The 26949-nt window shown below is 33.3% G+C and overlaps 3 protein-coding genes across 6 annotated transcripts in view; all 3 read right to left on the reverse strand.

Moving 5' to 3' along the window:
- Positions 1-26949, reverse strand: part of LOC130900633 (inactive rhomboid protein 1) — a 302734-nt gene that overhangs the window by 197208 nt on the left and 78577 nt on the right. For all 4 annotated transcript variants that reach the window (XM_057811369.1, XM_057811371.1, XM_057811370.1 and 1 more), the window contains 3 exons: positions 13367-13840; positions 11792-12256; positions 51-305 (listed from right to left, as the gene is read on the reverse strand). In XM_057811369.1, the coding sequence (XP_057667352.1) occupies positions 51-305; positions 11792-12256; positions 13367-13809 (1163 nt within the window). In that variant the 5' untranslated portion in view covers positions 13810-13840. The remainder of the gene's footprint in view (positions 1-50; positions 306-11791; positions 12257-13366; positions 13841-26949) is intronic.
- LOC130900533 (uncharacterized) lies at positions 22968-24581 on the reverse strand. Its single transcript, XM_057811227.1, has one exon. It carries the CDS (start codon positions 24579-24581, stop codon positions 22968-22970), a length of 1614 nt encoding a protein of 537 aa, XP_057667210.1.
- LOC130900534 (uncharacterized) lies at positions 24584-25984 on the reverse strand. Its single transcript, XM_057811229.1, has one exon. It carries the CDS (start codon positions 25982-25984, stop codon positions 24584-24586), a length of 1401 nt encoding a protein of 466 aa, XP_057667212.1.

Here is a 26949-nt window from a genome sequence, read left to right on the forward strand (position 1 = left end):
AAAATATTCAAACTTAATATTCGCTTTATAAAGACTAAACAGTAACTCACCTGTGATCGTTATTATAAAACCTATCCGTGGATATATTCGGCGATGACGAATATCCTTGATATCTCTGGATTTTATCATATCTTTCAGTTGTATTTTTGGGAGCAAAAGTTTCGGTTGGTGACGGTGAAAGTGGTGGTGGTGGTATGAATCTTTCCGATGGCGGTACCGTCGTTGTTGGTGAAGGAAAAGTATTGTTCGAAAAACAGTCTGGACTAGGAGTATTTTCAGGCGACAGAGGAGGAGGTGGGAAGAACCTGTATTAAATAAAGAAAGCAGTATATCAATAACCACATACAAATAAAGTATTTTTTATATATCATATTATTCTAAATGATTCTCTATATCAAATAAAATTAGTAAAAAATTAAGGAGTCATGAAACTATTAGCCGTACTAGTTAATGGGGTAAAATGCAAAAGGAACGGTTTTGATTTTTTTACTAGTGACTATAATTTTTATAAAATTTTCAAGAGGCCAGCTATCAGAATAAACAAAAAATGAATAAAAATGAAAATATTGATTAATTATCAAGGATTAAGAGCAGAGTTTTCGCCTATTATTGCTAGAAAAATACCAGATGATTTTGAAGATATTCTTTAATGTGTCCTTGCGCTCTTATACCCTACTCTTTATCAATAAAAACTGTGTGGATCTGGAGCTCGTGAGCAAAAAAACTCATCTGTGTGATGGTTTTCTTTAGAAATGTGTATTTAGAGTTGTTGTATTCAATCCTCTTCTAGTCGTTCCACATTGAGAACAAATATCAAAAATTTCATGTCTCACTAGATTTTAATTTGTAAATAGGATCAAATGATAGTAAAAGTAATTCTTTATGTATATATGCAATATCAAAACCACATAAGCAATATGGCGGACCTAATAAGTTGAGCTCAAATGCGATAAATCAAATATATTATATTGTCTATTTTTTTTTAAATCTAATTTCCATTGCATTCATACAAGCTATTTGATTTTGATTAAATGTCCATATTTCACACCTGTACAGGAAATTAGATCTTTTTTTTTACAATTTGTTTTTTCCCTAAGAAATAACGAACCACTTTTTCTTTTATTTTCTCCTCCAGTCTGCCATTACTTTCAGTTATTGCATCTAGATATTCATAGCTTTTTACTTGTTCACTATTATTTCACTTTATTTGAATATTTTGTACTTCACTTCTCTTGTTATAAGCATGCTCTTAGTTTTATTTGTATCAGTTTCATATTCATTTTATTCATTGTTGTAATTGAAATTTCCAGGTTATGTTGTAGATTTGTGTCCGGTTTCTCTAATAATATCTATTATCTATTACTAGTAATAACAATAGTGTACGTTTTGGTACAGTTGTACTTAAGTGATTGCTCATCTAACAGTAAATAAGAAATTTATAAAAATATTTTTAGTCTTTTTCGAAAAAATTTGGAATATAAAAATTATTAAAATCGGGCTACCAGAATTTCACTTTTGGCGAGAGATGTGAAATATTGAAAAATTTTTCACCTATGTAACGAGTCAAATGTAGTCCATATATTCAGAAAGCGTCATTGCGATTTATGTGCATTAAATTCGATATAAAATTTACTTAAAAGTTATATCTAAGATGATTCTTACAAACGAAGAAGCATTTGATATGATAGGCATTTACTTTGAATGTATGAGAAAGGCAACTGTTGCGGCTATGGTATATGCCAGAGGTTCTCAAACTTTTTTAGTGACGGAACCCTTTTGGAAAGCGAAATACTTGACGGAACCCTACAATAAAACAATAGTCTCTAAAAGTATATGCTTTATTAATAAGCAAGTAGAATGTAACATATACTTATTACTTACTTACATAACAAGTATAATAATAGAAATAGAAGATATTAAAAAAAAAATAACTAATGGGAGGTATGAAACTGTTTTTTATTTTTCATTAATTGGTTGATAACAGGTTTGATAGAAGACAGTTGAAGTCTCATATCAGGTTCGGCGTCCAGTCTATTCCGGTATTTTGTTTTCGTGGCTGCATAGGTTGAGAATCCTGTTTCGCACAAATATGTTGTTGGAAATGGAAGAAGAATATTCAGAGCCATTTTGGCAAGCATTGGGTATTCATCACGGATTCTGCACCAATAATCGTTGAGAGATGTCGTTTTGAACAATGACTCCATACTTGTGTCTGATGACATTTCTAAAAGAGATTCATATATCTCATTTGACATACTTTCGGGCTTTTGCAAGGTGGGTAAAAAAGGATTATAAATCCATGAATTCAGTTTCAATTTTGTATTCAGTTCTTCGGGAAAATACTTCTCAAAAGATGCGCGCATCGAAGTATGATATTGGACCAATTCTTCAAATACATCATCTTGAAACATTTCTGAGTCGTTATCGCTAACAAACTCACTGAGTAACGTAAAGCTTTCTATTTCTCTCTTACTAACGCAAATAATCCAAAAATCTAATTTTCTTTTAAAGGCAGTTATTTTTTTACAGGCCTGGAACACTGTTGTCTGTTTATCTTGCAATGATAAATTTAATTCGTTCAGTTTTTGAAAGATATCCGCCATGAAAGACATTCGGAACAATCAAGTTTTATCATACAAACGGTCTTTCAAATTAAAAGAAGTATCTTGTCATCGCCTTGGCCCCATCTGTACAAATGTCAATGCAATCGTTCCAACTGAGATTATTTTCTTCAAAAAATATATTTATTTTAGTAAAAATTTCTTCTCCGGTAGTGTTTGTGGGCAACGGTGAGAACATAAGCATGTCTTCTTCAAAAAAACTTTCATATGGATATCTCACGATAACCAGCAAGATAGCCAGACCAGCGACATCAGTAGACTCATCCATTTGCAAGACGAATCGTGTTTTTTGCAGACGTGTAACTAGCTCTTGTTTGACGTAGCTTGCCAGATCATGAATTCGACGTGAAACAGTATCGTTTGATAGAGGCACAGTAGAAAGATGCTTTGCAGATTTTTCATCGAGCATACATTTTGTTATGTCTAACACACATGGTTTTATTAAAATCTCAGCGATAGGGTGCGCTTCACCTTCTTGTGCAATGCGATAGCTAACTAAATATGATGCCTTTGTGACCTTTTCATTGATAGTTTTGGTTACTTGAATCATAGTTTTTTGACTTTTCAATAATTGTTTTTTTTACGTACAAAAAATTCTCTATTCTTGTCTTTAGACTCGGGGTGTACAGTTTCTAAATGTCGGCGCAACTTGGCAGGTGCCATGGAACTATTAGGAAGCAGTTTACTACATAACATGCAGAGAGGTGAGCCGTTGGAATCAACAAATCCGAAACTAATATATGATTCATCATACTTCTTCGCCTTTGAAACCGTGGAACTTGACGTCGTTGCATCATTATCATCGATAATTGCTGTACACTCCGCGCGTACTGCTTTTGAACATTCGGCTTCGTTAGAAGATGTTGTTGCAACACGTTTAACGCCTTTAAGCCAACGTTCCATTCTTCTTTATTAATAATTACTTGTCAGGGTAGTGGGGTCAAATTAACGCACGATCGTTTCTGAGTAGAAGAGTTTAGTCCAAAGAAGATATGTACAAAACTGATACAATCAGAATACAGCAGTAGAACAAAAAAACTTCGTTTCTAGCAAATAGGTACTTATCGCTCCGAACGCTAATCGTCGACTGACTCGAGTGTCGAAGAGCGGTCGTCGCTTTTATAGTCCTAGCCTCGATCTCGAACATTCTTAAAAATACTCGAGTCGGCGCCTTTGATAAATAAAAAGCCGAAATAAAAATAGAAATACAAAAAATGCGGTGTAAACAATCTCGACTTGTTTTGAAGTTATATAGCCGAAAGTCGCTTGTTTACAACTATAGCGTCTAATCTCAGCGGCGGCTTTTATCAAAGTGACTGCGCGCTCACAAGTAGATATCGGCGGTCGGTTTTCATCAAGACAAAGGCTAAAGCGGCTTGCGTATCTCATCGGTGAGACATAAAGCATAAACAAATCACCTTAAATTTAAGTATTAAGTCTATTCTTTTTATCTAGGCGTGTGCCGTCCTGAATAAATATTTGGGCTACTGTAGAGATATATTTTTTTACTCTTCTGTAAATTGCACTGTTTCAAGTTAGAGTGAAATTACTTTACTGTGCTGGGTGGCAAGTGAGTTCTAACCCCTAGGGTTCCGCGGAACACACTTTGAGTATGGCAAGTATATGCCATAAAATATCCTCAAAGACGTCATCCCTGTCAGAGTTTTTCGTCGACTCATACACCGTTTAAGAACGATGTTACAAATGCTTATCTGTTTGAAGTGTCGAGTAATAAAAATGCGGTGAAGTTTCGTAATTTTTCTAAATTATCAGAAAATAAACTATTGAAATTTTTAAGTAGTTATCTTCTCGAGAACTGAGCTGATGAATTACGAATAGAAGAAACTCCAATCATCGCTGATGGCTTTGAAAATCCAGAATTATGTTTTTCTGTTAACATGAAGAAAGATGCGCGGCTGATAGTTCATGTTTTATATGATAATCAGGTACATTACCAGAACAAAATTATAGTAAAGTGCTACAAAGAAATAAACCTTCTTATGGAATTGGGACAAATAATAAACGGATTGGATTTATATATCCAACAATATATTAAAACAATTGTTGGGCGATCCTATGGATAAAATACTAAATTTAGGAAAGAGTGGTATATACGAAATTGGCTGTAGTGATTGTGATCAGAAGTATATTGGGCCGACTAAGAGATCTGTTATTACCCAGTTTAAAGAGCACATAGCTCATTTAAAATATGGCCAGACCGAGAAATTGAGTAAAACTCAATTAGAAACAAAGGCCCAATTCTTTACAGCTTCTATAGCCTCCATATTTAGTTGCCAAGAAATAAATGGGAAGATTCCCGCCAAAGAGGTTTTCTCTCTGGAATTAATTGTCGCGGGGGAAGGTTTATTTGTGGGAAAATTTAGTATAGAACAAGTAAGTCAAGTCCTTAGGTTTTAGTTGACCTCCAGTCTCTGAAGACGATAACTTGGTTATCTAAACGCGCGTCACACCGTGTAATTGTGAATGTTGGTGTAGTAGTGGTGTAAACAGTATATTCAGTGTAGTTTGTAAATATTCACCCGTGCTGTATGTATCGACAGGATTTGATACTACAAATGCAATGCTTAAGATTGGCAAGAAAACAGCGTATAATGTATTTTTTAAAGAATTATTAAACCGTAACTTCATGTCCTCAGCTGAAGCTTACTTGTGGTTTTTTCATTTATTTTTCAGATGCAGAACAGCCTCGTTGCGCCGTTTCTCTTACATGTACTTACTTCTTACTAGTGATAATTAAATTAAAAAACAAGAACCCAAGAAAAATAAGAACCCATTCTGAATTAGTTGAATTCGCTTCTCGCATGCATTTAAAAGTTCTTTTCTTAAAATCATATTCCTGCTACCTTAGAAGTGGGGACTTGATTTTTCCCAAAGTTGTATGTATCGATTAAATTTGACCCTTTTTCCTATGTAATTATTGCTATTATATGCGCTCTCTTTTTAAGTACAGGTTTACCATAAATCAGCATTTTGAATGAAAGACACAGCAATATTATTTTAGGAAAAATACAGTTTTTTTTATTTTGAACTCAGTGACCTTTAAGGGCTATTTTCAAAGTTCGGTGCACATAAGAAAAATTGAAGCATTTGATTTCCTATGCACTAGAGTGTCCCCTTACAAAATAATGTAGGTTTTATTTGGTTATACCTCCTAATCACTAAAAATCATAATTGGATAGCGATTTCACTCCGCTATAAATTGGCTCGATTCTTCTTTGTTTGCTCGAGGCACATTTCCATTGCATTTGTTTTACTTTTTATCAAATCTGTACTCAAAATTTTTTGAACAGCTCCAGATTTTCATCATTTAAGCGTATATATTAATAGATAACATGTGTATTTTACTGTGTCAAGATTAGTATAAAATTTTTTTGCATCATGTACTTCAAAAAGACGTTATTTAAACAATCCAAATCATGTTTGCTATATATGCGGAGAATATGTGTTTTAATGCTGTAGATTTACTTTTATCAATTTTTTTCAAGAAAGATAAATAGGATCAAATTAGATAAAAATGAGAAGTCTTGAGATCCCAGATGTGTTTGGGAATCTTGTGTGCCTTTAAATCTGGGTCACCAACTATTTTGAAGGTTAGGTTAGGTGACCGAAATGTTTTTTTCAAAGTGAGTTAAATAGTCTTGTAAGAGATATAAATACTTTTAAACAAGCTTTAGAATTGTTAGTATCAATACTGAAAAAAAACACGGCATTATTTTTTCTAAGAAAACGGTATTAGCATTTGTTTAGAAATAAAAACTTTTTAATAAAATGCTTGAAACCATACGAGCCCAACGACTGTCGTATTTATTGACAGCTGAAAACGTACCTAGAACAAATATATAAATACGCTGGGATACTTATTGCCAACGGTCGATCAAAAAAGTGGTTACACTAAGTTTCCTCGTTTTATATGTCTTTGGAACAGTAGAGCTAAACAAGAGAATTGGGCAAGAAAGCACTGGCACTGGGGAAAATATGGAGCCTGGAAAGAAAATATAGTCCAGTATTTATTAGTAGCTCGTGACAAAATCATCTTTCCATTAAATTCAAAACTGGGCATCGTGAAATAATTTGTTAAATCAATAGATCAAGCCGGGAATTGATTTCTTACATTTGCCAAACTTTCCTCAGTTCACTATGGAAAACATTAAAGACAGTATATTTGATGACCCACAAATTAGACACCTTACAAAAAATACTCAATTTAAAAATTTTTTGAGTTAGATCCGAAGTCTTGGAAAATGTTTTCGTCTCTGTGCTAGAGAATTTTCTCGGAAATAAGAAATCTAAAAATTATATTCAACTTGCAATATGACTATAGAAGTTCATATTCTCCAGTCACCTGGCCAGGTTTTCTGAATATTTAGGAGATATGAAGAAGAAGCACGGGGAGTGTATTCATCAGGACTTAAGATTCATTTATACATGCCAGTGTACTCGGTCGAGTAAAATGCGCTCACATCACTAGCAAGATATTTTATATTCACACATGCTGGCATGCTTTTTTGCATGCAAGTCACATTTTACATACCACAAAAATATCCAATTTATGTAGGTTTAATTCAATAAAGTGAATCGTTTTCTTCATTCCACTTGTGGTGTTATCCACTCGTTTTTATTTTTATTTTAACACGACTCGCAAAACAAACAGAAGAAACGTGCTTATGTTCACACTTGCTTCCGGACCCACACTCTTCATTAGTACGGGTCTAGAAGTGTGTCCGAGTAGACTTGCACGCCAGTGCACTAGCCCCAGTGATTGATCACACATATCATTTGAATGTAGTCAGCAATAGCTATAATTTCTTCGGCAACGAATGTAATGTAAACAAATGTTATTTATCACCATTTCAACAGGTATATATTTCCATTACATTTTGATGAAAAACTCTTTATAGTAGATAAGGTATGAATTCTTAGTTAAATTACTTACTCATTATGGTAAACCTAATAAGGGGAACTCAAAAGCGACAATCAAATGTAGTGGAATAAAATGTAGAAAAACATTTATTCCTACTGAACTGTTTGAATGAATGATGAAATGAAAATTAAGAGCTTCATATTTGTACAAAAATATGAGCAACTGCTTAAATATGTTTTAAAGGCAAACAAAGCTATTAAATATAATAACAAGTTATCTAAAACGTTTTCCAAGATTTACGGTAGATTGTGTTGCGTATATCGAGAAACACTTGATGCACAGTTGGTATTTTGGATTACATTTTTCTGAAGAGCCTTGTTAGGCAGTCAGGTTCTCTGAAGTTATGAAGGTTTGAAATTGAGTGGAATTTCTGAAAAAAATAAGCTATGTAATGTATGTATAAAAATAGCTATATGGCATCACAGATATGCAGGCAGTGTTCACGTATATTAAACATGAATTCGTATAGACCTAAGAATAGGAGGTGTAAAAGTTCATATACTTCTAATATCGCATGTTTATATTCCTGATAAAGAGTCAATATTATTTTCCACATACTTCTCAATTCAATAATGTAATGTTTTTCTCATTTATTTACATTCTTTCTATTCGTTTGGTGAGTTCATCAACATTATCTCTCACGTTCTTAATTTATTTAACCTCTTTACACTACATTTTAATAACTTTTATAATTTATTTAAATTTTTCGGTTACTTTTATATTTCATTCCGTTCACTGTTTCTATTTATTAGAAACTAAATAAAGTGATTTAAACGAACTCGTTTATATATCCAAACGAAGTTCTCAAAAATTCTAGAAAATGAAGAAGCAAAACAAATAAATAAATAGACCTTCTTAGAAATTAATTCAAACGAAATAATGTAAACAAATCGCCGGCTATGGTACAAAATTATATAAAAAACAAAGGTCAAATGAATTCCAGGTATATCAAACGTGCCGCACGCCTTCGTCGAATTTTAGAATACCACTACAACCGGAAGGACCGCTATATATAGGTATGTTCACCCGTTTTACCCGAAAATACAGAATGTGATATTCTGTAATATTCAGAGTATTGAAGATAAATGTATTCTTATTTTTTAGTAAAATAAAGAATTTCTATAAGGACAATAATTCTCCTCATTCTTTCTTTATATCTCGTCAGGTTAAATCGCAGCAATAATAAATTCTTAGCTTTTTGTTATAATTAAAAAGTGCTGAAGCAGCGTTTTTATCATAAAAATTGATAAATGTAATTTATATTATTTATATTTATTATTTACGTAGTATCCGGAAATCAATAGGCTAATCACTGAGACACAGAATGTTGGGTTTTTCTCGAGCTGAGATTTATTTATATATTTCATCCGTTTCTCTTATTTTTTTCATCTATTGACAGTGATTTTGGCAACCAAGATCACAGCAATATGTCTAACCTCCCCCCACTACCAAAAACCAATCCAAATATTCACTCTCCACGTTTATCATATGTTGCAGCTACCTCAGCAAATTCTCCACATGTGCGTACATACGCACATGTGCTCAAGTAACTTACGTATTACCAACCAGTAATGATTTTTCTCTTCAAACTTTGACTGTCATTACAGTCATTACAAATACAACACACAGAATATTCATTTCTACCGACAAACTTGAATGCTATCTCTGCAAACTGCACACTGCCGAATCATGCCCCAACACTTCCATCCTTCAAGATCCTTCTCCCAAATCAAATGATTCGGTCAATCTCATCTCCTCCTCTTGTGCTGACCCTACTGCCACTACTAATACTTCAGTTATTCCCGTAGTATCCTCGAAGGACACCATTCTTCATTTTCCCTCTCTAATTTCTTTATCTCTCTACTCTCATTTTCTCTCATTTTCCCGAAACAAATCCATGCTGATAAAATTCTCTCGAAGAACATCTATTCACTCACCTCAAATTTTCTTCTGATGACAATCTCTTCTCCTGTCATATGCTGCTAAAGTATCTTCCAATCCTCCTAATCCTGCCCATTCGCTACTTACCCCCACTTCCATACCAACTAACTCACGAACAATTGTAAATTTAATCCCTCAATTGCTCGCACCTCTACTCCAAAATACCAACCTCTCGTTGACCTTTCCACTTTCTTTGCCTTCTTCTCCCCCTTGGATAAAAAACATTCTCATAGTAGATACCTCACTAACCATCTACAATAAACACGAAGCATTCTTGGAAATTCTGCATAAAAAATCCTAATTCTCTATATATATCCTAATTCTCCAAAGCTGAATCCGGTGTAGGTTGCGCAGTCCCTACAAACCACGAACTCGAATAAGTTCTTTCCGCTTACCCTCGACATGTAGTGTTTACAATGGTGAACTATACAGTATCCTTCAAGCTTTCAAATATATTTCTCCTATATCATCTGTACTGACTCTCTTTCATCCATAGAGTCAATCACAACCATATTCACCGACCATCCAATAGTCCAAAATATTCATGACATCCAGCATACTCTCATTGCTCTTGATATAACAGTCTCTCTCATCTGTCTTCCATCACACACTGGATTTACTGGAAACGAATGTGCCGATCGCCATGCCAAAGAAGCCACAAAGAATAATCCTGAAATCCCAGTTCAGTTGGCCAATGATCTGAAGATTAACTTCAAACACCTCATTAAAAAATCTTGGCGCGATACATGGAGCAAGATTACTTCAGCACTACATTACATTCACCCATCTACTTCTCACATTTCCCTAAACTTTTTGAATAGGAGAGAAGCTGTGACAATAAGAAGACTTCGCATCAACCACACGAAACTTACTCACGGCTATTTGATGTCGTCAGAAAGTCGTCCTGCCTGCCGAACTTGTCAAGTTTCTGTGACTGTTAAGCACATCCTCACCGACTGCAGAGAATATTCTGCCGTATATCAAATGTTTGATATGAAAACCAACCTCAGAAGACACTTAACTGCCCGACGGAAATGAGGAAAATCGTGGAATTTCTTAAAGCCACCAAGCTGTATAAGAAAATATAATTAATTTATGCAGTGTAATAGATTTTGTAACAGTTTTCTATTTAACTTATGATTGTTTTTGTGTGCCAATGACCAGCGCTGTGGAGGCACATTAAACTGAAATAAATAAAAAAATCTCCTGTATAATTTAGAGAGATTGTGCTGTATTTCAAACTCTTCGAAATAGTATTAATTAGTGTGTATGTATGTATGTATAAATAACCATGAAATCAATCACGAGTCAGTCCAGGAATAACGTAGTTCCATATGCGTTGATGAACTAAATTTATTAATTGGCCAATGAAGCGACCGCCATCATTTACTAGTGATATCTATCAATGATTGATAATATCCAATGTTGATATAAACAAAAAACAATAGAAGACATTTTTCAATTGTTCGACATCATTAGGTATTAAATGTTTCAATCAATACTTCTATAGTTTTCAACACAATTAAGGCATATCTGAGTACATTTATTAACATTTTGTAAATGTTTGTTTGTAAATAACTCCCACCTCCTAGGAATTTCTACCAAAGACAGATTTCATGAAGTTGCTCTGTGAACTTTCACTGCTTGTTGAAGAGGGCTTAAAAATTAGAAAAAAACAAATATTACTAGATTATTTGATTCTTATTTTTGAAAATACGATGTTAATTACATCGTCCAAATTCAGCTGCACGAGTAGCTTTCAATATTCCGTAAATTACGTGAAGTGATTGAAGTGAAAATATTCCCAACTTTACAAACTTTATTTGATTAAAAACTATATTGACTCTTAGGAATTATATTACATATGAAATTTTTTTCAACTATATTATTTGAATGTCCAAAAAGTTTGTTCAGGTGAACAAAATCTTTTATAATGATACCAAGAAGGAAGGGAGTTGGCGTAGGGGATTTTGATAGACAATTTAGTAAAAAAATATGTGGAACAAATTTCTCATTTCTTTGTCGGGATTAATAGTCAAACCAAAAATCATAAAATGGTACGAAAAATATTGTCAAAGATATACATTTCACAATTATCGAACTAATACGCTAAAAATTGAAGATAAAACTGAAGCTTCTGGAATTTATGTATATACGAAGGCTGAAGGCTACGAAACTAAATAGACATATTAAAATATTAATCAATCTTTTTTCCATTATGCACTCTTTTTACGACAATCAGAAGCCTCAATTCATTCTTAAACTCGTGATAAAAACCTGAACAAACCTATCACTAGCTGGTGCTGGAGACGGAGGTTCCAAATAAGAAACCTGAGAAAACGACATTTTCTCAGGTCTTTCAATTCTCTCCTGAGTGGCGAATCTTTCAGGACATGGTATCGCAGGAAACCTATCTTCTCCCAATCTATCATTAACGTATTGTTCGTATCTATTCTGGTAATCTCTTTCTTTGTTTGATCGATCTGAACTCGCCGATCGTTCTCTAGTGTTGCACAAGTCTGACTTAGAGCCGGTACTATTATGTCGTTCTGTGGTGGATGTGTAGCGATCGTCACTGTTAGCGTTTCTTTCTTGTTCAGTCGATAAAGTGTGGTATCTATCAGTAGGTGTACTAGTCCTAGAGTACCTATCAATCGTGTTATGTGAGTGGTACCGATCAAGGCTACCAACGTTTTGAACCGGTGTGTACCTCTCTGGGAATCTTGTATTAGTTGACCTATCATAATTATACCTGAAAAAAAAACAAATGTTGACCAAGTTACTGAATAAAATAAGGATTACTAGATGAATTGTACGTACTATTATCAAAAAGAGCATAATTTATTAACTATAATAGCTCAAAGAGTATTTGTCTAAAAAAAACCAAATCGATGTGGGATCAAATCAAATTTAAGTACCCATATATTAAAGTTGATAATATAAGTTGATAAGCTGGATATAATCAATATATTAACATTTATTGACCGATCAGGAAAATTTCGTGACAATAAACTGCTCAGAGTTGCTGGCTTTTACTTTAACGATGTTGACTGTTTCTGATCAACATTGACATTTCTCAAATATTCTTAACATTCTTGACAAACAAACTTAACCACTTTCTTGCACTTATTTTTCATAGCATCGCATAACTTAATACAATATTTAGAGATATATTGTGAAAGAAACTTATTTCTGATGTACAGTCGCATGTCGCATAATTGATCAATGCTCAAAAAAAAGCTTCAACAAAGGTGTTTCCACTAAACTACGCATTATTCATAACCATACGAATACCAGAAGTTATTAGAGACATTCGGAAAAGCTCAAAAAATTGAATTTTTAACCAAACACAAAGCCGCGTTGAAGGACCATCCCTCATACATCTCGGATTTAATACCCAGATCCCAATGTTTTGGCATTACCGATCGTATGGTGTGAGATTATAACAAAATAGTTGACCCCGTATTATTTATAACCATATGAATACTAGAAGTCATTGGAGACATTCGCTAAACGTCAAAGAATCATCATAACAATGTGAGTTCTCATACGCTGCTCAAACAATTGAAGTTTTATCCAAAGGCAAGCTGACGGACCATCGCTTATACAGTTCTGATTCAACACCCAGTGACTCCCTCATCAAAAATAAATTGTGTAGTCGACACCAGAAAATACCGTTTTGGACTGGAAGAAAAATAACTAGTGTCGATCATAAATACTTGTTTTCTCAATATTTCGCTGAAAATATAAATAGAATGCCTCATAAAAGAGTATTTTCGCATATTTCCTACCATAAAATTGTGTGGATAGTCATGAAATAGAAAACCAGAGATGAAAGGTGTGATAATAAAATTCTCAATACCTCTCTGCTTGATAAACCGTCTTATTCTCGTTTTGACAATGCCCTGAGATTTGCAATGGTTCTTTGAGTATAAGTCTATCATTCGAAATAGACGTCTGCGGTCGCTCTCCGAGAGGATAGCGTTCCGATACCCCTTGATATCGCTCACCCGAAGGAAGTCGATCCGAATTGCTACGTTCCGAATAAAACCGATCACTTCCGTAGTGTTCCGTAGCGATGGCCCGATCCTGTACAAATCGCTCCGTACTAACGTATCGATCGCGGTCACTTGTCGCATCCAGGATATTCTTGTCGTTTGGATAGCGATGGGAGGCGATAGTAACTTGTTGTTTCTCTGTAGAGTTACAACCAGCAGGACAATGAACGGACCTAGAAGGCGACTGGCACTGAGAGGCGTATTGTGGTAAGATCTGTCTTCGGCCATAGTCGTCGTCCGCAGGCATTCTGGTGGCCCTGGGCCCGTTGTCAGGACATCTGAAAACAAAAACCTTGATATAATTAGTGAAAAACTCTTGGAAGACTCAAAATATAATTTTTAAGATGTAATTCTAATGCAATAAATGCTAATAGAAAGAGTAGTGGATATAGTTTTATTTTTGGATTTACTCCTAGGGAAAGAGAAAAATTTGATGGTATATGAAAAGATTTGTTAAACTTTTATTTTTGTACAGCAAATATTAAAACAAATTAAATGATATCAGAAGTTTGTATATAAATTGTTAATATAAATTAAAAATTTATATAGATCTGCAGTAACAGTAGTAGAAAATGAAATGATGGAAATGGTAAAAAAGCTCAAAATTTGATATTGTTAATATGAATTATGAATGAATTTATAAATTAGTGCTACAGTTATAAAATTGGCAGCTGAATAGTCGGGGCATAAAGGATGAGAATGACTAAAAAGGACGAAATTTTCAATAATTCTTCACAATATTGTTAACGAAAATACTTTCATACCACGGAGATAGGATTAAAAGGAAATAAACAATAGAAGAGGAGGCTGTAGAAGAAATCATAGAACTTCAACGAATTAAGCGAGTCAAACAAAACCATTACAAGGACATCCCCCTAAACATTTAAGCGAACAAATCCTACATACAAAGAGATTAGTGCTAAACCATATGAACGTTAATTTGGCTGGCGCTCAATGCTTGTTAAATTCTTCGTTGCGGAAATACATTCAAATCAATTCAGGCATATACACTAAGAACCCGCATCTCATTGAAACGTGCGTAAACAGTTGGCAAATCTTTCTAGTACATGTACCCGATGTTGTTCAAGCAAAGCTTATATACAATGTTCAAACTAAATACACTTTTACGAGGGTGGTTTGATAATTTGGGTGACTACTATCTAAACTTTAAATTATTTGACAAAATTGGGAGTTTGCTGGATTATGTGTGATGTATTTAAAATGTGAAATAACATTTTTGGTAATTACTTAAACTGTCAAACCGCCCTCGTAAAAGTGTATGAATTCAGTTTCAGCATTATATATAAGATGCGGGTTCCTAGTGTATATGCTTGAATTTATTTGAATGTATTCCCGCAATGAAGAATTTATATGATTTTCACAAAATACGTGTTAGTGTCGTTAACCACTTCCTCAATTGTCTGAAATGGCTTTTCACCAAGCCTTTGAGTTTGTAAACAGAAAGAAATCGAATGGAACCAGATCAGGCAGATGCATATTCGTGAGGGTACAAAACCCTCCAGCATAAAATGTGTCAGCGAAATGGATTGTCTAATATTAGATAACTAACATTTCCTTTCAGATTAAGTTCATTGTTTGGATTGTAATTTTGTTTATGGGGCTCAACACAAAACGTATGGGAAAGGAAAGAGAGTTACTTACAACAATAAAGAGAAGAAAGACCGCTTACCTGGGCCACATATATCGTAACAACAAGTATAATGAAATTAGAAATCGAAGGAAAACGTGGACCTGGTCGCAGACAACATTCTTTAATTCGCACCACTCAGGATCGAAATAACTATGCCGAAAACACAGGACCGAAATAACTATGCCGAAATTGTCACCAATCTTCATTAAATGGAGATGGCACTTGAAGAAGAAGAACCCAAGTTACATTTACTATGACATATCGACTTAGCAAGCTTTTGATCACCATCAAACTATTTTGCAGGTAGCTTTTTTATGTGAAGCTTTAACGTGAAATAACGCTTATCCCTTCAGTTAAACTATGTACTTCATTAGCTATATCGACCATCATTAAGTACATGAGTTTCTGGAGTAATTGAAATAAATAATTGACCCGAATGTTCAGCATCACCCGTGTTCTCATTGCCACTTTTGAACGCAGAGATCCTTTTCCAAATCATCACATGGGACGAAGAATAATTTCTAGCATAATTTTTATGTAACTTTTCCTCGCTTTCGTTGTGTAGTTTTCCATATAAAAAATGTTTACTCAACACTACACAAATTCTTTTTAATCTTTATTCAACCAACAACGAAATATTTTTTTATGTAAACATTGAAACTAATCTATAACTAATAAATCTACAAGATTTATGTAATATTTTGGCAGATGACATCAGAAACATGGCGGAAACTAGCATATAATAACCGTAATAGCGTAAGTGTTAGATATCTGAAAAGTAGCTCATATAGCCCTCGTAACGAAGCATTATAGGAATTCTAGCAGAATGAAAGGAGAATATAAAGAGTTCATGTAAATCTCAAAGTCAAAATAGACTACTAGCTACCCTTTTTCATGGATAATAATTTTGCAATACTATATTTCAGATGTTTCACTTTAGACTCAGCTGAACTTTTTCCTTCAAACTCGTGTTATATTGACTGAAGTCTCAGTGGCTGTAAATAAACTTCGCGTTGAGAAATAACTTATCCGTTGAAGTTTTTATGAATTGCATTTAATATTTCTACATAATATATCCAATTGGTACACAAAGAATAACAAGAATATTTGGAATTGCTCTTCTTAAGACCACCAACGTTTTAACATTTGTCATCAGGCGGGAATTTTATATTTTCGAGTTACGGGCCTGGAAAGCGAAAATGACTTCTGTTAAAGAGGTTTGTCATGAAAAGACTTTTTCGCATCGTCTGGGTAAAAGCTATACGTAACCTAGGTGTTCCAGCATCAAAGTGCCCATCCCTTCAGTGGTAGAGAAGAAGAATAAGAATCAGAAAGAAGTTCATAACAAAAAAATAATTCATAATTTTTCAGTCTTAATGAGGAAGGTGTTAAGGGCCTGTAAAATGCAACGTTTTCATAAAATAATAAAGTTAAAATCAGCTAATATTTAATAATATATACATACTGTTCATTTAGATAAGAAAAGGACTCCTATCTCAGACTTCCATATCAGATTTTTGTATTATTGTGCAGTTTATTAATCGGTATGTTTGTGTTTTTATCACGAAAAAAAGCTATTAATGTCCAGTCAGTAGGATTGTGGAAAGAATTTTTGGCATCGTGTCGTGGTCAGAAGAAGAATAGAAAGGAGAAAGAAAGTCAGAACAAAAAAATGATTCATTATTTTTAAGTCTTAAGGAGGGAGGATTTACGTGTCTGTAAAATGAAAATTTTTCATAAAATAATAAAAATAAAAATAATCTGTTAATTTATAATTAGTGGTGCATTCCTTTGCAAAATTCTTTTAAGTCCTATTTTTTTTTAAATGTCTGGGAGGTTTTTCTGATTATAAAAGTGTAAGATAACACTTGATATCTTTTGATGTTATTGTTTAAAAAACGTAAAACTGAATACGCCAGAAAAATGCATTTTTTACAATAAATAATTTTTTTTATATTCTTTATAATATTTCGAATGAGAAAAGTCCGTATACCTATAATCGTATCTCCAACCCATTAATTGTTATGAATTGCTTAAAATTAAAAATCCTAATTTTCCTGAATTAAATAATATACCTAAGAAAATTGAAAGATTATTTTTAATTTTTTATCAAATATTTCAACTTAAATCTTAAACCAATTGACCTAAATAGATTTGAAGAATTTTGTTTTTTTAGATATACAATATGCTCGAGAGAGAAGTATTTCTATCTCACTCCCATCTCAATGTGAGAGAAAAGCCGTCGACGCGCATAAAAAATTGTTTGCTATTTTTCAGCAGTAATACATTAAAAAAATATTCTTACTGCTTTTGATATCGATCTATTGAATTTTCTTATTGTTATGTTTGTTATGTTCATTGAAACAGCTAGACATTTTTCACGTGTATTTGTCCTTTTTTATCTTCCTGGAAAATAGGTTTCAAAAAAAGTTACTTCTTAGACGGTATCTGACAATAATTTTTTCATAAATAAAAAGAAATGTTCAAAATAAATGTTTCTGTTAACTTCAATCACCAAAAAAAGTTATATAAAATATTTTGATAATAAATAAAAATCTCATCACACATAACAATAAGCTGGAAACTTTAATATATTAATATTAGAAGCTGTAAGAATATATTTTTTAACGTATTACTGCTGAAAAATAGCAAACAATTTTTTAAACGCGTCGTCGGCTTTTCTCTCACTCATCTTATACATTGAGATGGGAGTGAGATTGAAATACTTCTCTCCCAAAAGAGTCTGCACGTAGGGAGCATATTGTTATAACATAAATAAAACATATATCTAAAAAACAAAATTCTTCAAATCTATTTAGGTTAATTTTTTTAAGATTTAAGTTGAAGTATTTGATAAAAAATTAAAAATTATAACATTTCAATTTTTTAAGTATATTATTTAATTTAGGAAAATTAGGATTTTCGGCGATTTTGAATTTGAATTTGAAAAAATTCATAACAATTAATGGGTTGGAGATACGATAATGGGTATAAGGACTTTTCTCATTCGAAATATTGTAAAGAATATAAAAAATATTTATTTATTACAGGAAATGCATTTTTCTGGCTTATTCAGTTTTACGCTTTTTAAACAATAACATCAAAAGATATCAAGTGTTATCTTACACTTATCTTGCTATCTTTCTTTCCATTATTCAGTTCAGTATTTTGTATTTGTGAGAATAAATTTTTGTTTGTGTTCTCTAAAAAACGATTTATATCACGAGAAACCATAATTTAAGCAGTCAGTAGGATTTGTACGGATCGTGGAAAGACTTTTGCATCATGTCGCAGTCAGAATAAGAAGCAGAAAGTAGAAGTTCAAAACTTAAAATAATTCCATTAGGAATTACTGGCCTGGAACACGCAACGTTTTCATAACATAATTAGAATTGAAATCCGCAGTTATTTATAAAAATTAAACTATTCATTTATTTAAGAAAAGGACTCGTATTGAAGACTTCTGTATCACTTTCGTATTATTGTGAAGTTTAAAATGATTTGTATATTATATTTATTAGTTTCATTGTTCCGTTCGGTATCTTGTATTTTTGAAAATTTTTGTTTGGATTGTCTAACAAACCGTTGTGAATAATAAATACTCCATAAAATATCTAGAAACATTATTCATCCGCTATTCGATTGTAATTATTTTTTTCCAAAAGCTTCCTTAACTTCCTAACCAACTACACGCGCGATTTTAATTCATGCAGAATATTTCAAGAGCCAGAAACCAGATGGATTTATGCGGAAAGAAAAATGATCCTCAATTTATTCACACTTTTCTGTAACCACGAGTTTAGACAGCGCATTTAAACTTGAGGTAAGGAATTTTATAATGTTGACCTTATCAGTCGACATTGTGAGCGGCGGGTTAGGTTAAGTGCTGAAACTATCGCATACTAGCACATGTATCTGACAGAAATTTATTTTTTTTTATTTACAGTTTTCTTGAAAAATAGTCTATTGTATACTACCGAATCAAGTGTACTCCTGGTTCAATATGCCCTAAATAATATCCTGGAACGATAAATTCAGATGATCTTATTTTCCTGCCCGAATATCAGTATCAGAATAAAATTATGATAAACCTGAAGATTCAGATTAAGATGTTCATGTTCAAACATATCAGTTGATTCACTCTTTTCTCACAGAGAAAATTTCTCGTTTTATCTAGCAAGAATGTGTCTTCAAAAAACATTTCCACCGAACACAAGAAGAAATCGAGACATTTTATTTTATCACGAGTTGAATTAAGGAGTAAATGGTATTGATGAACTTTTTGTCATTCATAATCTTGTCGATAAGAGAATAACTTTTCTGGCAACCAAAATGTTTCGTGAAGACAATATCTCAAATAACAAGCTACAAATGTTGTCAAAGAACAACTACGAATTTGAGTTTGAAGTAAATTTCTCATAGAAATAAGAAAATATACATTTAGATTGGAAACACTGATTAAAGCTCTGAAATTATTCAGCGCATATGGGTATCAATTTGCAGAACATAATCTTAACTGCAACCACCTCATACTACATCCATTTCTCAATTTTCATATGACCATAATGGTAAATACACCATAGAAAAAGTTGACATGAATAAGTTGACTGCTGTGGGTACAGAAATTGGTATTGTATCAATAAATGATTTAATATATTTAAATTATTTAAATTGTATCCAATAGTACATTTAAGTTCCATTGTGAATTTATACTATCGGTGTAAGTTGTTTAGTAATATAGCTGAAAAGTTGAGTGTGAGAGATAAAAGAGAAATAGTATGTCTTTTAGGAAACAATGAAATAATAGCTTTGTGAAATAGTTTTTTAGCAAGTCATCTAAAGATCAAAATTAAACCTTTTAAACCAAAACAAAATTTCTAAAAAATATAATAACAAACGATCAAGATCATTATTGGGCAGTCACTGATAATAGCCACTGGATAGTAAACTGTATTGTCTGATATGATACGAAGTCTGGATATTAAATAACGAGACTGGTTACGAAGAAGAATCTTCCGAAGAAGATCTTTTTCTAACCTCCTAGCCTTTCAAGGAAATCTGAGCACACCCGTTGACGCAAAAGCGGTCAGGAGTCAGATTTTTTGGCACCTACTTAGCACAATTCTTTGTCATGTGTAATTCCTCATGTAAAATTTATATCATCATTTCTTTATCGGCTTTTAGTCTTGGCAATCATCTGGATGTTCATTCGACGATATGCACGCAAAATTTGGTTGATTTTGGTTACTGTTTCCGGAGTTGAAACAGTCACAGGGCGACCAGGGTGCTGGTCATCTTCAGCGCTCTCTCGGCCCTCACTAAAGCGCATGAGATAGAGAATTGTCCCCATAGGCCTCTTGCCCCAATTTATGGCACTCGGTAGGAGTTTTTTTCAATTTAACGAGACATTTGAGATTGATACGTTGCTCTTGTTTTTCGTCACACATGGTATTCGACGCGAGAAAAAAATATCCTCGTTTCAAACCGCTACTGCACAAATACTATAATAGTAATGGAAACGTGTTTTGAGACGTGCACAAACAAGATATCTAGATACTCAACGCACTACTTATTTTTTATCCCATCCGTCTAGGGCGCTCTCTAGGCGAGCAGTCTCCTTATTTAATAGCCAGACCTCGTATACTAAATTTTGTCCTTTTTTATGAGGAAAATATTTACGCCTAGAACTTTTTAAATAACGATCGGTGAGATATTATACATGAGTTAACAGTTGATGAATGATGCTAAGTATATTTGTGTTATGTGAGGCAATTACTGAATGAATATCCAAACCGATGAATAGGCCACTCATATATCAATATCTAGTAATGTTAGATTTCTTTCATTAGCAATTAAATACCAAACCAAAAAACATGTCCTTAAAAGCTAAAAACCATGACAAGCGATGATAAATTTATACGATTTAAAGGATATTGTGAATTAACTCCAAAAATGTCAAATATATTGCACAATGTATCATCGCACAAACCAAATATTTTATATTTTTCAACACAAAAAAAATGTGTCTATATTCGCTTTGATTTCTCATGTCAAAATGAAGAGATTGAACATAGCAATACTTGTATAGTTGTTTTAGTTCTGTTTTTTTTTTGTTGCTCGTTCTAACACAAGAGAAAATCTAATTTGGAGAGTGCCTCATAAATAATATGATTAGCACCTTTGTCCGCATTATTATTCTACAGGGAGTAAAGTTTAGACTTAAGCCACAACGGTTACATTGTAATCTATCAATTTGTTTTAGAAGTCACCTAAGTAAAATTTACAACGGGTTAATATCCATTAAGGTAGTGCATTCGTTTTAGTCATGTATGCAATATCTCTTTGTTCTCAGATAATTCATATGGTTTAATAAACTAAAGGATAATACGACAATGAAAGTATTCTACTTATTATAGCGTTTCATATTCTACTTCTCTTAATTAAAAAGCAGTCCATTTTTAAGTGGAAGTTTGATTACAACAATACTTTCTCATTCCCAGTTTTTAAAACATATCTTTAGTAGTTAAAAAATAATTCTACGTCAACAAATTAGCGGAAATCGGTCAATGTTATTAAAAATATATATATAATTAACAAAATTTGTTTTGTTCTCAAAGTAGGCAACAGCAATTTTCTTCCTCGTGCTAGCTTGAAGTCTATGGTTTTGTCGATATAACTCACGGCAACTGCAGTTCATTTCCTCCCCAAGCTTGATATCACCACCTTCGCTCACATAAATTGTTGTTATTGCAGAGATTATGTATTACCATGTGCTGGATTTGATGGTAATGGTTTTCTGCTCATTCAAGATAATGCTTGACCGCACACGACAAGAATGGTAACGGAGCACCTTGAGGAGGTTGATTTTGCAAAAATGGACTGACCCGCTCAAAGCTCCGATCTCAATCATATCGAGCATATTTGGGATCGATCATCTCAAAAGAAGTGTAAGACGTCTGCTCCATTAATACGTGAACAGTCCGATTAGCCCTGATTGAGGAATGGACCAATTTTTCTCAAGCAAAAATTCAGAATATCTTGCGTTCTATGCCCACGCGCTTGAATATTGTAACCCAGGATCGAGGTAGCAATGCGTCTTTTTGAAAAATAAACCCCGTCAATTTTTGTGTGTGTTTTGTAGTGTCTGAACACTGAAAGTGTTCTTTCTTAATAAATTTATAAATTCTCCAATTTTGCTTTCTTTTTGATTGTAAACATAATATAACATGCTGAAAGCATTATTGAATGAATACATCATACATTTATTGCAACAAAAATAAACTGTAAAAATTTGGATAATTTCTCAAATTTTTGGGGTGGTCCGTTTTCGCTGACGCGCAGTGTATTTGGGTACATAACACATACATACCTGTTGTATTGAATGATGTGGACTGTATAATTTTATTTTATAATTAAATTTTCTATTTATTTTAAATGAAACAAAGTCCCATTTATTTTCTGGAAGCAAAGCTTCTTTTATTAGAACCAAAAACGTTCTTACTTCGGTCTATATAATACACATACTCGTTCTCGTGTCGCTACATAAAAACGACAAGTAACGAAGAAAGAGAGACTGCCAGAGGCGTAGAGTAGAATGAATTTCTAAATAAAAATTAAACTAAAATTAAAACAAAATCAAACATAGCGCCGGCCTTGAAAGTACCAGCTTTCAAAAAGAAAAAAAATATACATTAAAGAAATAAACATAGCATAAAATTATATACAAGTAAAAAATAAGTACAACCAAATAACCCTTAATCGTCTATAGGTAAAACACATATCTTATTTATGGCACGTTTAGTGATACCACTGTAAGTCTTTACTGTCACTACTCTAACAAGTCCATCACTGCATGGATGAGTCTTTACTAAGCGTCCCAATTTCCAACTCATTGGAGGGGTATCATCTTCCTTTAAGAGCACCATAGATCCCACTTGGATAGAGTCAATTTGAGTACCTCGCCATTTGGGTCGCTGCTGGAGTAAGTTCAAGTAGTCCTTGGACCACCTAGTCCAAAAGTGCTGTATCATCATAGTAATGTGCTTGTATCGAGATAACTGAATTTTATGGTCAGCAGGAACAGCTGGCTCTGGAATTGTTTGAATCGCAGTACCGATTAAGAAGTGTGCTGGAGTCAAAGGCTGTAGATCATCAGGATCTTCGGTAAGAGGAAGGAGAGGACGAGAATTTAGGATGCCCTCAATTTGAGATAGAAGAGTATAACATTCTTCATAAGTAAGGTAAGTGTTGTTAAGTACACGTTTCAAATGGTGTTTAGTAGAGCGAACTGCACGTTCCCACAATCCTCCCATATGAGGAGAGTAAGGAGGATTGAAATGCCAAGTAATCAAGTTATCGGTTATAAACTCTTGAACAACTAGAGATTGGCTTAATTTAAAATACTTTAATAAATAGATATTAGCCTTTACAAAGGTACTTGCATTATCTGAATAAATGTGTCTACATAAACCACGACGAGAAATAAATCTTTTGAATGCATTAAGGAAGCCATCAGCGGTAAGATCACTAACTAGTTCTAAGTGAGTGGCCTTGGAAGAAAAACATATAAACAAACATATATAAGACTTAATGTATTTCTTGTTACGCAGCTTGCTGTCCTTTATTAAATATGGGCCAGCATAGTCAATACCTACCGTATGAAATGGCTTTGATGGGTTAACCCTTGATGAAGGTAGTTCACCCATTTTTTGAAGTAGTCCAGTAGGCTGTACTCGAAAACATTTTACACATTTTCGTAAAACTCTGCGGATAGCTTGGCGACCAGAAAGAGGCCAAAACTCATTTCGAATGGTAGCTAGTACTGTTTGAGTACCAGCGTGAAAAAGCCTTTTGTGCTCATGATTAACAATTAATTCTGTGAAATAATCCTTACAAGGTAAGATAATTTGATGCCTTTGGTTATAAAATAGATCAGAGTTGTTCAGCCTGCCACCAACTCTCAATATGTTTTCGGAATCTAAGAATGGTGAAAGAGGAAGCAATTTGCTTTTATGTGAAATCTGTTTTCCTGATTTGAGTTTGTCTATTTCTGGTTTAAAATTCTTGTACTGTACTGATTTTATCAAAGTAAATTTACCGATATTAATTTCTTCCAAAGTTAGTTCACCTAAATTTCTGAGTTTTACTGACTTTTTGCAATTCGATGCAAACCTAAATAAATACGCAGTCACATGCAATAAAGTTTTGTAATTAGAGTATTTAGATATTATGTCAAAATCATTGCATATCTGTGCTCCCAAGGTTAAATTTATAGAAAGTTTTGTTTCTGGTAAATTTGTAATACCATTATTTGGAGCTAAAGGCCATTGGCTAGAATGCGGCAAAAAGGAGGGCCCATTCCACCACATTTTCATGAGCTAATTTCTGAAGGTTGTACTCCCCTTGATACGAAATCGGCTGGATTTTCCGAAGAAGGCACATATCTCCATTCATTGTCCATCGTTAAGCTTTGAATTTGAGATATTCTGTTAGCTACAAAAGTCTTAAGAGTACTAGGTTCCCTTTTTATCCACGTCAATGTAATTGTGGAGTCACACCAAAACATTATTTTATCAAAGGATAAATTCAATGATTCCAGTAGCCTTGAAGCTAATTGTGCGCCTAAAAGTGCTGCCATAAGCTCCAGACGGGGAAGGGTAATTGTTTTCAAAGGTGCTACCTTGGATTTTGCACAAGCTAAACTTACCTTATAGCCAATATTATTTCGGGATAAAATATAAATTACTGCTCCATAAGCGCTTGTGGAGGCATCAGTGAAACAGTGAAGTTCTAAGTCAATGGCATTATTGATTATCAGACAACGTGATATTTTTAATTTATTAATTTCACAATAATTTAAAAACGATTTAACATAGTAATCCGGTAAAACATCGTCCCAATCTACCTTGAGTGACCCCAATTTTTGCAGTAAAATTTTTGCCGTTATTGTCACCGGGGCGATTAATCCCAACGGATCAAAAACTTGTGATATTATAGATAGAATCGATCTTTTGGTATAAGTTTTTATACTTAATTTGTTAGCGGAATAACTAAAAACGTCCTCTAAGGAGAACCAAAAAACTCCTAACGTTTTTGTACTGGATCCATCCTTAATCATAAATTCAGAGGAAGAGAGATCCAGATTTAAATTTTCAAATATTTCTGTTCTATTTGACGTCCATTTTCGAAGTGGAAATTTAGCAGAATCTAGAATATTTATGAAGTGTTTGATTAAATAAATGGCGTCTTCTACACTGTCGGTTCCTGAGATTAAATCATCCATGTAGAAATTGTTTTCTATAACGTGACTTGCCTCGGGAAAATCCTTTGAATTTTCTATAGCCAGTTGCTTCAAGCATCTGGTGGCTAAAAATGAACTAGGGCCTAAGCCGTAAGTTACAGTATTAAGTTCATATTCTTGAACCGATTTGGACTTATCTTCTCGCCATAATATATGTTGAAATTGTCGATCCGAGGGATGTAACTTTATTTGTCGGTACATCTTCTCTATATCTGCCGTAAAGGCAATTTGGTGCTTTCTAAATCTTAACAATGTATTAAATATATCAGGTTGTATGATTGGACCCACCATCAAAACGTCGTTCAGACTGATATTATTAGTTGATTTACAGGAACCATCAAAAACTACCCGTACTTTAGTAGTCAAAGAACTAGATTTTAGTACACAGCGGTGAGGTAAAATGAATTTAACTTCTGACCCTAAAGATTCGTTTACCAAAGACATATGCCCCAACTTGAAATAATCCTCCATGAATTTAGAATATTCCGTATTCAAGTAACTATTATTCAGCACCCTTTTTTCTACAGACTTCAGTCGCTTTAGTTTGGCCAAAAAAAGGTTTTTTTTTGAAAGGTAATTTAACAACAAATCGGCCATCACCTTCTCTATAAAAGTTTTTTACGAAATGCTCCTCACAATTATTTTCTTCTACTGAGTAAACGGATTGATTCGTATTAGAAACTTCCTCAATTTTCCAAAAGGACTCTAATTGTTCCTGAACGTCTATTTTAGAAAGATTACAAAATGTAGCCATTGAAGGGGCTGTAAAATTTCCTGAAATGATCCACCCCAAATGCGATTCCTGTAGAATAGGTAGCCTCTTCCCTAACTTGATTTGATTGCTTAATAAAAGTTCGTAAAATATATTACAACCAAGCAAAATGTCAATCTTAGCTGATGTATCAAAAGTAATGTCAGCCAGCAATAAATTTTTAGGAATTTTAATGTTTGAAAGATCTATATTAAACTGTGGTACCTTACCTGTAATTTGATCTATGACTAAAAATGGTAAATTTGCTTCAAATTCAGTATGAATTGATTTTATTTTTGTCTGAAAAATTTTTGTTGCATTTATACCTACTACTGGAATTGAAACAGATTTATATGGTAAATTCAATGCATGTGCTAACTCGGTCGTACAAAATGAACTTTGGTTTCCGGAATCCAAAAGATCTCTGCACCGCACTGGTTTATTATTAACATCGAAGATATCTATCAATGCAGTGGATAAAATAACACAGTTATTAAAAATACTTGTAGAACTCAAACTATTAATTTCGGATGCAGTTTCACCACTTTTGACGATTGTAGATTTAATTTCAAGTTCATTTTCGTTATTTGTTGTATTAGACAAATTTCCTTTAGTATTAAAACATTTAGTTGCATTACTAGCTTCATTTATATGTAATAATACGTTATGTTTCTTGTTACATATG

Source organism: Diorhabda carinulata, chromosome X (assembly GCF_026250575.1).
Source record: "Diorhabda carinulata isolate Delta chromosome X, icDioCari1.1, whole genome shotgun sequence".
Classification (NCBI taxonomy): domain Eukaryota; kingdom Metazoa; phylum Arthropoda; class Insecta; order Coleoptera; family Chrysomelidae; genus Diorhabda; species Diorhabda carinulata.